At 57.7% G+C, this 12,766-nt stretch overlaps 1 protein-coding gene across 3 annotated transcripts; it reads left to right on the forward strand.

Annotated features, from left to right (window-relative positions):
- Positions 1 to 529: 529 nt before the first annotated feature.
- Positions 530 to 9,103, forward strand: B4GALT7 (beta-1,4-galactosyltransferase 7). 3 transcript variants are annotated; one of them, XM_075542045.1, is made up of 7 exons: positions 538 to 685; positions 2,612 to 2,740; positions 4,351 to 4,713; positions 6,849 to 7,074; positions 7,617 to 7,700; positions 7,941 to 8,045; positions 8,451 to 9,103. In XM_075542045.1, the coding sequence occupies exons 1-7, from the start codon at positions 636 to 638 to the stop codon at positions 8,604 to 8,606; spliced, it is 1,113 nt and encodes a 370-aa protein (XP_075398160.1). In that variant the 5' UTR covers positions 538 to 635; the 3' UTR covers positions 8,607 to 9,103. The 3 variants fall into 3 exon arrangements, with proteins under 3 accessions (XP_075398162.1, XP_075398160.1, XP_075398161.1); XM_075542046.1 differs by having other exon boundaries at positions 565 to 685; positions 2,582 to 2,740; XM_075542047.1 differs by lacking the exon at positions 2,612 to 2,740 and having other exon boundaries at positions 530 to 685.
- The last annotated feature ends 3,663 nt before the right edge of the window (positions 9,104 to 12,766 follow it).

Raw genomic sequence — 12,766 nt, forward strand, 5'->3', positions numbered from 1 at the left:
ACAGCCATCCCAGCGAGGAAACACATGCGGAGAGACTGTGGCTTGAAGAGGCACAGCCAGGTTTCCAGTCCAGGCAACCTGTGGTCAGAAGCCGGCTCTTTACTTCTGTGCGAGACGGCTGAACCCAAGACCGCGCTCAGCGACCTCAAGCTAGGGACGCCGCAGCAAGCTTCCTGTGGGCCGCCTGCACGGACGTCGGGATGCTGCTCGCCTTAGGGAGCAGGACGAGGTCGATTGCCCCGAGAGCGCTGGACTGTAGAATCTCAATTCCAGCCCCATCCCAGTGACATTTTGGGTGGGCTCTGGACAGTCACCGCTATTTTCCGGGATGTCAAGCGGGTCCCGAGGGCAGCTAGGAGCCGGCCGGGCGGGGACGCGCGGGCGGGCGGGCGCTCCTGGCGCGCAGAACCTTCGGCGCGGCGGCCGGGTAGCGGGCGGACAGCCTGACCGGCGGACCGGGGGGCGTGGCGGCGCGGCCGGAGCAACGCACCGTTGGACCAGGGGGCGGGGCGAGGGGCGGTGCAGCCGGAGCGACGCACCGGGGGGCGGGGCCGGGCAGAGGCGCCGCGTAGGCCCGGGAGGCCGGCGGGCCGGGGCTGGGAGCCGAGCCCCATGCGCCGCCGCCTCCCCCGACGATGTTCCCTTCGCGGCGGAAGACGGCGCCGCTGCCCTGGGAGGACGGCAGGTGAGCGGCGGCCGGCCCGGGACCTGTCCCGCCGGGGGCTCCTTCCTCGGCCGCCCCGCGGCGCCGGCTCCCCGCGGCTCTGCTCCGTGCTTCCTGGGGGTCACGGGCTCGCGCGGCGGGGGTCTGCGTCTTCTCCCGTCGCCGCCACTCCGCGGGCTCTGACCCCGCGGGTCTCGGTGCCCTCTCGTGAGTGTCCGGCCCCGTGTGTAGCTCGCTGCTCCTCTTGGTGTGAGTTTCCGTCGCTGTGAGCCGCGCTCTCTCATTTCTGTGCTCTCTCTTTGTGTGGGTCTGTGACTGTTGGCCTCTCTGAGTGTCTTCTCCCGGTTTCCCTGGTCTCGGTCTCTCTCAGCACAGCCATTTGGCCTCAAATCCTAGCCCTCTTGTGCTCCCCACCCCCACCCCGTTGGGATCACCACCCAGAGCTTACCAATCACAGCTTTGTAGCTCAGCCTGGCGGGTCACTTCGTGGCTGACTCTGGGCACTTATACACACATACTTAGGCCCGTTTTGAGGACAGCGGTCTCTGATTGGGGGCCTGCCCCGTGTGTTAGGTGTGAGCTTGGCCCAGACCACAGGTAAAGAATGATACTTCCCACAAAGCATGATGCGGCAGAAAATAATTAACTGGCTGCCTAGATTTGAGACTCCAGTTGTGCCCAGAAGACTTCTCACACAGAATATCTGCCAGTGAGTGGGTCCCTACCCAGCAAATGACACCCCGTTCCATTTATGTCTTCTAAGTTTGCCAGTGGCCCCGAACTGGAAAGTGGTGGGCACAACTGTTTATCTTTGGGGATTGTTACAGCCTTTTTGTTGAGATAAACTAGGAGTGGAGTAGAAAACGCGGACTGCAGAGTCAGGCCTTCTGTAATAGTCATGGGAGCAGAAACAGACGACTCTTCTTTCTGACCTCAACTTTTCCATGTCTGAACTGGGCAGAACAAAGTCTGCCCTGCAGGGCTGTTTGGGGATTCACGGCGATCAATCAGATGCCGTTTTGTCCATTCTTTGGCACTGTGTGTGGCACAGAGGAGGTGCCACTTGTCTCCCAGTCCCCATGCAGGTTCCCGGTGCCGGAGGAAACCCTGGTGGTACAGTGGGCGATAACCACAGGGTCAGTAGCTCAAACACACCAGCCACTTTCTCCATTGGAAACATGTGTTTCTCCATAAACATGTGTAGTCGTGGAAACCCACAGGAGCAGTTTTCCCCTGCCCAGTGGGGTCTCTTAAGTGGGCACTGACTTGATGGCGGTACAACCATGACAGCATCACGACACGGTGCAGGAGCAGGCATCCTTTGCTTCGTTCTGTTATACATAGGATCCCTTGAGTCAGAACAAGCTCAGTGGCCCCTCGCAACAAACGCTGGGTTGCCTGGGTTTTTCAAGAGGAAGAAAGTAAGGTAAAGGAGGAACATTTTCATTTCTGATCCCTTTCATACACATTTGGAACATCACAGCCAGAAAACCTTATTGATGTCAACTCAGCACTTTTCACGCAGGGATACAAAGATGCATTCAACAGATGCTGGCCAGTGTAGCAATTAAGAGCGCTGGCCCCAGAGCCAGCCTGGCTGGGTTTGAATGCAGCTTTTGCTAGCATTGGGCGCGGACTGAGGAAGGAGGCCTCCTCTGGGTAAGGAGAGGGGTGTTGGCACTGCAGATCTGTAGTTTGCCACCAGGTGGTACTAGGAGCAGCTGTTCTCAGTGCCCACTGCCCTGGGAGTTGGCAGTCTGGCAGTTGCTCAGTCATTTGGGCCGTTGGGGCATAGGAGAGTGACTGGGGATTCGATCCTAAAAGGCAGGGAAGCTGAACTGAGGGATCAGCAAGTACAAGTAATACCCCGTCCTCCATGTCCGATCTGGATAATGGTCACTGCTTCTTCACCCAAAGGTAGGCCATGACCCCATGTCCCTCTCCCAGCTCTCCACCCCGCCCTCCCAAGGAGCCCGCAGGGCGAGGGAGACTCTGTAGAGGTTCCAGTCTTCCCAGGCCACTCACAGGACTGGGCCCAGCTCCTCAGAGGAAAGCACCTCTACAGGACAATGGGGGGTAAGTTAGAAGGCCTGTGGGGGGACCTGGGCCTGGCTTCAGGGCTGCTGGCTTCCAGGTAGGCAGTTGCTTCAGAGACAAATAAGAGTTGGCCTGGCTCTCGTGTGTGTCCTAAAGCATGCCCTGTCCAGACTCTAACTCACTGAGCAAGGGAGCATGCCCTCTATGTGTGATTTGGCCTGGGCCACAGAAATGCCCCAGGCAGTGTCTGAGCCCCTGGAAACCCTTGGTGACTGAGAGTGGGCAGTAGCAGATGCTGGGGGAGGAGGGAGGAGTAAGTCCAGAGACGTGTTCAGGTGGGAACAGTACATAACCTAGGTTTGGACCTGAGGGGTAGGGGGTTGTTTCCAGGCAGCTGTGATCAAGAGGGACATTTCAGGCAGAGGACTAGCCTGCCTGAGGGCTGGAGCCGGAATGACCATGACAGGTGTTAAGAGGTGTGATAGTCTAGAGGGGCAGGGCCACAGAGGGCTTTCATGATCAAGCCAAAGAGTTTGGCCTTAAACTTGTAAACAAACCAGATCACTTGCCTTTCATTGGCTGATTTCTCAGACGTAGCCCGCCAGGCCTTTTGTCCACGAAGTCTCAGAGTGGACTCATCCCTCCAACCTTTCAGCTAGCAGCCCAACTACCGATCTGTGCCACTCAGACACTCCCCTTTGGAAACGGGAACACTAGTCACGAGCTTCCTTACGTCAGTGGCTTAGGCCCTGGGAGCTAACTGTTACTGCTCAGAAGTGGAGGGGACCACCTCTCTGCAGGTTATTTCACAGGAAGCATGGCACATGTGTCCTCGGTTCAGGAGCCTCCAGGGAGAAGGGCAAAGGGAGCATGCAAAGCCCCTGATCCTCTGCTTTCTCACCTCAGAGGGAGTCTTCCCAGCACCACCCCAGGGGCTCAGCGAACCAGTTGTCTTTCTAGCCTCTGAAATGAGTGGGGGCTGTCCCCAACCCCTGTCCCACTTCCCCTCACCTGCCTCTCATCTCTTGCTACATGGCTGCTTTAAAACTTGTGCAGTGAACTAGCACGGTCAGCAGAGGCCTGGCACTAATCTGGGAGCAGAGGTGAGCCTTCCAGGGTAAACATGGGTCACTTCACCTGGGATGGATGCCATCACCCACACAGGTGTCTTGGGGGCTTGCGCAGCAGGATGAAGCTGAGATTTCTGTGGGTGGTGGATCTGCAGGGCAGTTTTGAGAGGGCCTGCCTCGGATGGCTCTTATGACAGGGCTCTTACTATGAGCTTCCGACACAGAGACACTGCTGTCCTGGGAAGCCGTGGGTACAGCAGCAGGAGACCCTTGCTTCTGTTCACGAGCTATCCAGCCGTCTGATCATGACTCAGAGAAGGAGAGAGCGGCAAGTGGCAAGGAGCTTGGACTGCTCTGCCTGGCACTCCCAGGGGTGGTGGTGGTGGTGGTGGTGGTGGTGGTGCAGGTGCAGGCCAGGCTAGAGAGCTAGACAGGATTCTGCTGCATGGAGAGCGGCCAGCCAAAGCACTAAGTTGCTTCTGCACTAACACCCAGGGTGTGGGCCCCGCCACGTGTGCTGATTCACCAGGAGGCCAGGAAGGGGCCCAGCCAGCCCTCTGACTCCTGTTCTTCTCCCAGGTCCAGGTTGCTCCCTGCTGGCTTGTCCAGGAAGTGCTCCGTCTTCCACCTCTTCGTTGCCTGTCTCTTACTGGGCTTCCTTTCCCTGCTCTGGCTGCAGCTCAGTTGCTCAGGAGACATGGCCCGGGTGGCCAGAGGACAAGGGCAGGAGACCCCTGGCCCATCGAGGGCCTGTCCCCCAGAGCCACCTCCTGAGCACTGGGAAGAAGACCCGTCCTGGGGGCCCCACCGCCTGGCAGTGCTGGTGCCCTTCCGCGAGCGCTTTGAGGAGCTCCTGGTCTTTGTGCCTCACATGCACCGCTTCCTGAGCAGGAAGAAGATCCAGCACCACATCTATGTCCTCAACCAGGTGGACCATTTCAGGTAGGCCCACGGCCAGACCTCTGGCCCAGCGCTGTCTCTCCAGGGCCTCAGCTGGCTCCTTTTGACCTGCTGACCCCTTCCCAGCAGCAGGGAAGCTTTCCTAGGGCAGTGGCAGAAATCTTAGGGAGGCCCTGAACTGATTTCCATCCCAGGCACTCAGTGACAGCTACCTCTGCAGTGAGGTACCCGGACAGAGGGCCAGCTGGGAGGTCATTTGGCGTTGTCCAGGATGACAAGGCAGGGCCAGAAAGGTCGAAGAGCAGGCAGGGGGAGCGGTGTTGGGGGGATGCAGGCAGGGCCTGTTGAAGGGGTAGGACCGGGAGACTAGACTGGTCATGCGAAAGTGCTCGCCATCACCAGACACGGCGCCTCCACCGCCACAGCTCCAGCACTGACTGCACACTGCAGCCTCCTCCCTGCCAGGCCCCTTCCTCCGCCCCTTGCCCCGACTCCATGTGGATTCCAGGGTGACGGGTCCACACACTAAATCACACTCGGCGCCCTTGCCCCTTCCTGCCCGGCTATGGTGGGGCATGCATACCAGCTGCCCACCGACGCCAGCCTGGCTGCCCGCCCTTCCCCGCCATGCTACCTGAAGACCTCACCTTGCTCTGACCATGCATTGCCCCCTTCCCAGCCCCCCATTCCCACCCTCCACTCCCCTTCAGCCTTCGCTCCCCTCCTTCCCTCCTCCACTGACGTCTTTCCTTTGCTTTCGGTTTCACACGAAAGCCCTGGGGCCTTCAAACATGTAGGGAAATTCTATTCTCTCTTCTTTCCGCTTTCCCACACGCTTTTCTTGGAAGCCCCTTCATAGATGTAACTGGAAGAGAACTTTCACAAGTTCTACCTACAAGTGTCCACACAGGCAGCCTGCCTCCTGCCTGTTATCCCGGGTGAACGCCCCTCCAGGTGGGCCTGGGCCCCCCACCCTCCTCAGGAACTGGCCAGCCTTTTTCTCTCCTGAGTCGTCAGTTCATCCCTTTCCCAGAATGCTGCCACCAGCATGCACACGTACGAAAATAGCTCCCATCTAAAAGGAGGAAAACAACCCCCTTGTTCCACATCTCACCCGCTTCACTCCCTTTATCGACTCCCTGTGGGAGCAGAGCCCCTAGAGAGAGAGCAGCGTGTCGGGGCTCCGGCCCTCACTCTCCCGGGAGCCGTTCAGGTTCTGGTCGTGGTTGGCACTGGGCCGGCCCCACACCTGTGCCCATCCACTTGCAGCTGCGCTTGCCAATTGGATTTCTCCTTCCTCATTGGGCACTGCCTCCTGACTCTACTCTCCCCGTCATCTCTGCGCTGCTGCCTCTCTACCTCCTGGGGCTTGGGACCTAGTGGGCACCCCACTTTCCTAGCCCCAGCCTCATCTAGACCCTGGTGTCCTCCTGAACCCTGTCCTGTCCCCCAGCTGCACCTGCAGCTCTTCTGGCGGCTCTCACCCTTCCCGTGGGAAGAACGGAACTTCTGACCACACCCCTAGATCAGGGTGTGGAAGCCCCGAGGCCAGCACACTCAGGGTCCGCCTCAGCCCAGTCCCCATACACCCAGTCCCCTTGCAGATCTTCTAGGCTCTGCCTTTAAAATCCACCCACAGTCTGCCCGCTTCTCACACCTACCTCCACCACTGCCGACTGCCACGCAGGCTTGCCTCAATGGCTCTAACAGCCTCCATCCGTCTCCCTGTTCCCCCTTGCCCCTACACTCCAGCCACAGCAAGCTGGGAAATGGATGGCACGGTGTGGCGCGCCTGGCCCAGGACCCCTGTGGTTTCCCGCTCTGTGGGACCTAAAGCCAGAGTCCCCGGTTGTCCAGCCCCTGCCCAGTTCCCTGCACTCCCCTCCCGGGCTGCTCTTGTCTGCAGCCTTGGCAGTTGGCATTCATTCCTCTGCTTGGGGCTCCATCCCTGGATTCCCTGTGGCTCATCCCGCACAGCCCCCAGGCTTCTGAGCAGTGCTAGCCCTGTGCCCCGCCCATAACATGACAGGCTGACTGCAGCTCGCCTGCTGGTTCCTGTCAGAAGGTGGTTCCCCTGGGAAAGCAGGGCAGGGGCACGGCAGCCTGTGGGAGAAGAGGGCTCCCCGAGGTCGGGCGGTGATGACTCTACAGCGTGCCACCCTCGGCTGCGCCCACAGGTTCAACCGGGCGGCGCTAATCAATGTGGGCTTCCTGGAGAGCAGCAACACCACGGACTACATCGCCATGCATGATGTGGACCTGCTGCCCCTCAACGAGGAGCTGGACTATGGCTTCCCCGCGGCCGGGCCCTTCCACGTGGCCTCCCCGGAGCTCCACCCGCTCTACCACTACAAGACCTACGTGGGCGGCATCCTGCTGCTCTCTAAGCAGCACTACCAGCTGGTGAGACACCCTCACCCCCATCCCGCTTGCTGAGAGCCCCCCCCCCCCGCCAAGCGCAAAGGAACAGAGCTTCAGGCAGGTGGGCTCTGCTATGCAGGAGAGCAGCTTCCTGGGTGGTGGAGGGCGGCCTGAGTGCAGCTGGCCCAGCCTGCCTGAGTCACGGGGACTGGGGTGTATATGGGGTGGGGAGGTGGGAGGACACAAAGGAGCTTGGGCCCAGGAGCCCTTTTCTCTTCAAGCTATGCCTAGAGCTGGCTTCCTGAGCCAAGTGACAGACTGTATGTCCTGCAAAGCCCTCTTGGCCCCTCACCCCTGTCCCAGGTCCCCTCGGCCAGCCAGCAGCTTTGGAGAAGCTGGTCATAATACTCGAGTTACAGCCCCAGGAGAAAAGGATTATGACGTGCTGGCCCCTCTCCTGTCCCTGGCCGCTCACTCAGCACTGCAGGGCCTGGCAGGGGGGAGCCCTGGCCCAGCTGGTGGTAGAGTGGGTGCACCCGAGTGACAGGAGGCCGTGCTGCAAGTGACACCGCCTGTCTCTGCAGTGCAACGGCATGTCCAACCGCTTCTGGGGCTGGGGCCGTGAGGACGACGAGTTCTACCGGCGCATCAAAGGAGCTGGTCTCCAGGTAACGCAGGCCCTCCCTGGGCAGCGGCGCAGGGGCAGCCCCCAGAGAGGGCCCTTCCGGAGGGGCTGTCCCTCGCTGGCCCTGACTCCGGGTCACCCAACCAGTACCTTGCCCTCTGCCTCCCCTTCTGTAAAGTGGGCGTGCAGGGTCCTGCTCCACTGCAGGCAGGGACCCTAGGGTGCTGGGCAGAGGCCAACGCTTCGGGAGGAGCTGCCTGAAGCTGACTTTGCTTGGCCGTAGCTTTTCCGCCCTTCCGGAATTACAACGGGCTACAAGACCTTTCACCACGTGCATGACCCAGCCTGGCGGAAGAGGGACCAGAAGCGCATCGCAGCTCAGAAACAGGTGCCGGCAGCCCGCGCTGGGGACAGGGAGGTGGGAGGTGGTGGTGTGGGGACCACAGGCCCCAGCAAATCGCCGAGCACTCCTTGGGCCCTTGCAGCCTGCCTCCCACTGCCTTCAGGTCCGTTGAGGGGCATTCAGCTTGGGCACTGTGTGCTGCCCTGGTGGCCGATAGGGGCATCCTGGGCTGTGGGGGGTCCAGGATGGGGTGGGAGTGACCTCAGCTGAAGCCACTAGAATCCCAGAGGCCTCATCTCTGAAACAGCTTCTTCTCCAGGAGGCACGTCACCCCAACAACCCACCCTGGTGGGCTGCAGCTCGGGGCAGGGGCTCCCGTCCTGGGGCCTTTGGGGACCCAGCTGACTCCCCAAGTCCTGAGTACATGTTCTCTTTTCCGTTCCTCCCCAGGAGCAGTTCAAGGTGGACCGGGAGGGAGGCCTGAGTACTGTGCGGTACCGTGTGAGCTCCCGGACAGCCCTGGCCGTGGGCGGGGCCCCCTGCACAGTCCTTAACATCCTGCTGGAGTGCGATCAGGCCGCCACCCCTTGGTGCACATTGGGCTGAGTGGTAGAAAGGACACAGCCTGTGACTGCAGGCCACACTGCCGCCACCCAGCACAAGGCCTCGGGCCGGCCCAACTCGCAGGGGTGCGAGCAGCCTGAGGCCACTGACAGCCAGCCCCGAAGCAGGCAGAGCCGAGCCGGGCCAGGACACAAAGGGGCCCTGTGAACAGCGTCGGGGTGAGGCTGGAGTGAGGCCCTCGTGATAGCCCTCCTGCCTGCAGACCCTGCTTTGTGTGCTGAGAGCGAGCGTGGGGCCAGGGATGCGGGCAGCAAGCCTGGTCAGGACCCTCTCGGACTTCTACACCTTGGGCACCTTGGCCACAGACCCTGCCTGGAAGCCAGGCACTGATGTCAGTGGGCCGGGACCAAGGCGGGCCCCACAAAAGGGACAGTGAGACATGGCTCCAACCAGCTGTCACCAGGCCCAAGTGTGGGCTTCATGTTGCTGGATCTCCGGGATTTTCGGAAAGAAACCAGAACTCTGGCCTTTCCAGTGAAGTTGTCTGATTTAATGTGATAGCAGCTAAGGGAAACGTTAACAAAGGAGGGCCAGGCAAACAGAATGTGCTATGAGCCACCAGTGTGTCTGTTGGCTCAGGGCCAGGGGCTCGGGGGACATGACACTTTCCTGAGTTCTAAGCTGACGAGTCGATGCAGGCTGGGGGAAGCTACAGGTGGAAAGAGAAGCACAAAGCACAGGTTCCTGTGTGCTCCCTTACACACGCATGCACGCGCGCACCCCCTCAGCCTCTGGGCAGCCTGGCTGTGGGCAGGCCCTGTCGGGCTCGGGCTCTGAGCCCCTTCGAAGGGCTGCTTCACCCTGCCTCATGAGGTGAAGATGAGGAAGGAGGAGGCAGCAGGGTACTGGGGGCTTCAGGGAGGGAGAGCGGCGTTCCTGATGATGAGGGGAAGGGAGGAGGATGGGCAAGTGGAATCTCTGGAGTGTTCCCAAAGCACAGTGAAGCTCAGCAGTGGTCAGATGTCAAGGAGGGGCCTGGGGGAGCCATGGAAGGCTGTGGATTAGGGTAGCCTTGGAGACACTTGGAGGGAGGCTTGGGCCCTGCAAGGTCTCACTAGGCGTTTGCCTGCGAAGGTTTAGGGCAGAAGTCAGAAGAGACTTTGAACCAGTTATGGTTGGGTTCTTTCCTGTTGGGACACCTCAAGGACTGGACAAGAGTTCAGGAGTGGAGTCAACAGCACACGCCAAGACCCCACTGAGGGCGCTCTTGAAGCTGCAGCGTGCAGTTGGGTGGGCTGTGTGCCACAGTTTCTGCATAAACCAAGAGGTTTGAGTGGAGGCGCCGTGTATAGCTGAGGTGGTGATTCTAAATTGGTCTCATAATAATCAGGGGCCCCATGCCGGGTCCCCAGCACAGACGAGGATGGCCTTTCCCCGCCCCAGGCTCGGGAAAGGGGAGTGGAGTGGCTTCTGTGCACCAGTCTCCGGACAGTCCTGGCTGTGCCACCTGATGTAAGATGAGAACAGCCCCTTCGAGTTGGGAGAAAAGGGTGTGATCTCAAAGCCCAAGCTCTGGAACATGCGAAGACATTGAAACCCACGTTCCTTTCCACCAAGAGCTGGACAGAGCCGTGGCCGAGCCTGGAGAGAACAGGAACTCCCCTCCCCTTGAGTACATCCCGTGGGGCCTGCCCCACGCCCCCATGAGCATCCACCCTCCCTGTGTCCTTGGCCAGGCCTGATGCAGCCCAACTCTCCAGTGCCCCTACTTCCCACCCAGCTGAGTAGCCGTGCTACCTGAGACCCTGATGCCCCTGCTTGCTGGCCAGCCTGTGGTTGCGATGAACCGGCAATGCGGGGCATCTGGCACGGTGTCTGGCCTGCGTGATCGTCGTCATGATGAGCACTGGCTTAGCATTCATTACCACATGCACATCTCTACATCCTATTACCTCGCTTAACCCATTCACCTCAGCTGTGGGCCCGGCTTGAACAACGTGCTCCCCGGTCATTGCCAGGACTGCTTGCAGACAGTCCATTGTGATCCAGTGAGTGCTTACAGACTCACCCCCACCCCCTCCCGAAGTACACTGCCAGGCTTTTCTTCCTAGCCTTAGTCTGGAAGCTCTTTTGACACCTGTTTAGCACAGAGCCTCCACTGGAGAAGGGGTCTGGTGCTGCATGGGTGCCTTGATGGATACTCACCCAGGTCTCGTGTGGAAGGTAGGAATTCTAAGCACAGGGTCACTCCTCTCTCCTTTTTGGTCTCTTCTGTGGTCTTGTCTGATGTGTATAGCAGTCTGACAGACTTCTGTTTGTTGATCTTGTATCCTGCCACTCTGCCATATTCCTCTATTGCTTCTAGTACCCCCTTTGTGGAGCTTTTGGGATTTTCTATATATATAATCTACAAATAAAGATCGTTTCACCTCTTCCTTCCCCAGGCAGATACCTTTGCTGTCTTTTCTTTGTCTTGTGCTGTTAGCTGAAACCTCCAGTATGATGTTAAATAGAGTGGGGACAAGGGGCATCTTTTTCTGGTCCCCTTTTTCAGTGGGATTGTGTTTGCCTTTTCTCCATTGACTACCACGTTGGCTGTTGGTTTTTCTTATATACCTTGTATTATATTGAAGAATTTCCCTTCCATTCTTATCTCTTGAGTGTCTTAAACAGGAATTGGTGTTGGATGTTGTCAAATGCTTTTTCCACATCATCTGTCAATATTATCATGTGGTTCTTAGTTTTTCATGTCAATATGGCAAATGATACTAGTCATCTTTTTTATATTGAACCATCCCTGCGTCTCTGGTAGGAATCCCACTTGGTGCATCATTTGTTTTATATGCTTTTGTATTCTATTGGCCAGTATTAAGGCATTTTGCATTGATGTTCATTAGGGATATTGGTCTGTAGTTCTTAATTCTTGTGGGATCCTTACCCGGTTTTGTTATCAGAGTTATACTAGCTTCGTAGAGTTTGGGAGTTTGCCATCTTTTTTATGTTCTGGAAGAGTTTGTATAACATTGGTGTCAGTTCTTCCCTGAGTGCTTGGTAGAATTCTCCTGTGAAGCCATCTGGTCCAGGGGATTGTTTTGTTGGCATTCCCTTGATGACCTTGTCTATTTCTTCTAATGCTATGGGTCTGTTGAGAGTCATGACGTCCATCGTGGTTAGTTATGTAAAACATCTTAAGACACTTGTACTTAAGATAGCAATTGACTATCCAGTGGGAAGAAGGGCTAATAGTTTGGAAGCTTAATCTGCTCCCCATAGAGGCCCCTGATTGTAAAATGATAGACGCAGTTCCTAGACTGCCATGGCCCTAACTAGCTAGGGAGACAAAGTCGTTTCTGGTGATTTTGTGTTTGTTCCAAATCATAGGGACCCTAGTGTACGACAGAATGGAACCCAGCCAGACCTGTGCCATCTTCGCAATCTTTGCTATGCTTGAGCCCGTTACTTCAGCCACTGTGGCAATCCATCTCATTGAAGGCCTTCCTCTTTTCCACTGACTCTCCCCTTTATCAGGCACCACGTCCTTCTCCAGGGTCTCCAAAATGAAACTCATCGCCATCGAGTCAGTGCTGACTCAGTGATAGCCTGTGGGTTTCTGAGACTAACTCTCGATGGGAGTAGAAAGCCCAGTCTTCCACCCACGGAGCTGCTTGCTGGTGGCTTCGAGCATCACGAGCATCAAAGCTAATGTACGTACAAACAGGTAGCCACTACAGTCCCAGGGCTCCCTCTCCAGGGACTAGTCCCTCCTAATGACATAACCAAGGAACATGAGCCAAAGTCTTGCTAGCATCGCTTCCGGGAGCTTTCTGGCTGTGCTGTTTGCAGCATGGATTTGTTCGTTCTACCCAAACCCACTGCCGCGGAGCCCATTTGGACTCGAGTGATAACACCAGGTAGAGTGGAAGGGCTCCCAGGATTTCCAGGGCGGTGATCTTACAGAAGCAGAGCATCTTATATGTCTCCCAAAGAACAGCTGGTGGGTTTGAACTGCTGACCTTTGGGTTAACAGACAACCTGTAACCCAGGCTCCTTTGTTCTTCTGACAACGTCCTGGATATTTTTTGTCATTGCTTTCCAGTCTTATTCATTATCCAGCTTTCATATGCAGAGGAGGAGACGGAAATCATCAGTGCTCGGGTCAAGTTTTTCTCAATCACTCTCTTCAAGGATCTGAACCCAATACC

Source organism: Tenrec ecaudatus, chromosome 2 (genome assembly GCF_050624435.1).
Source record: "Tenrec ecaudatus isolate mTenEca1 chromosome 2, mTenEca1.hap1, whole genome shotgun sequence".
NCBI lineage: Eukaryota > Metazoa > Chordata > Mammalia > Afrosoricida > Tenrecidae > Tenrec > Tenrec ecaudatus.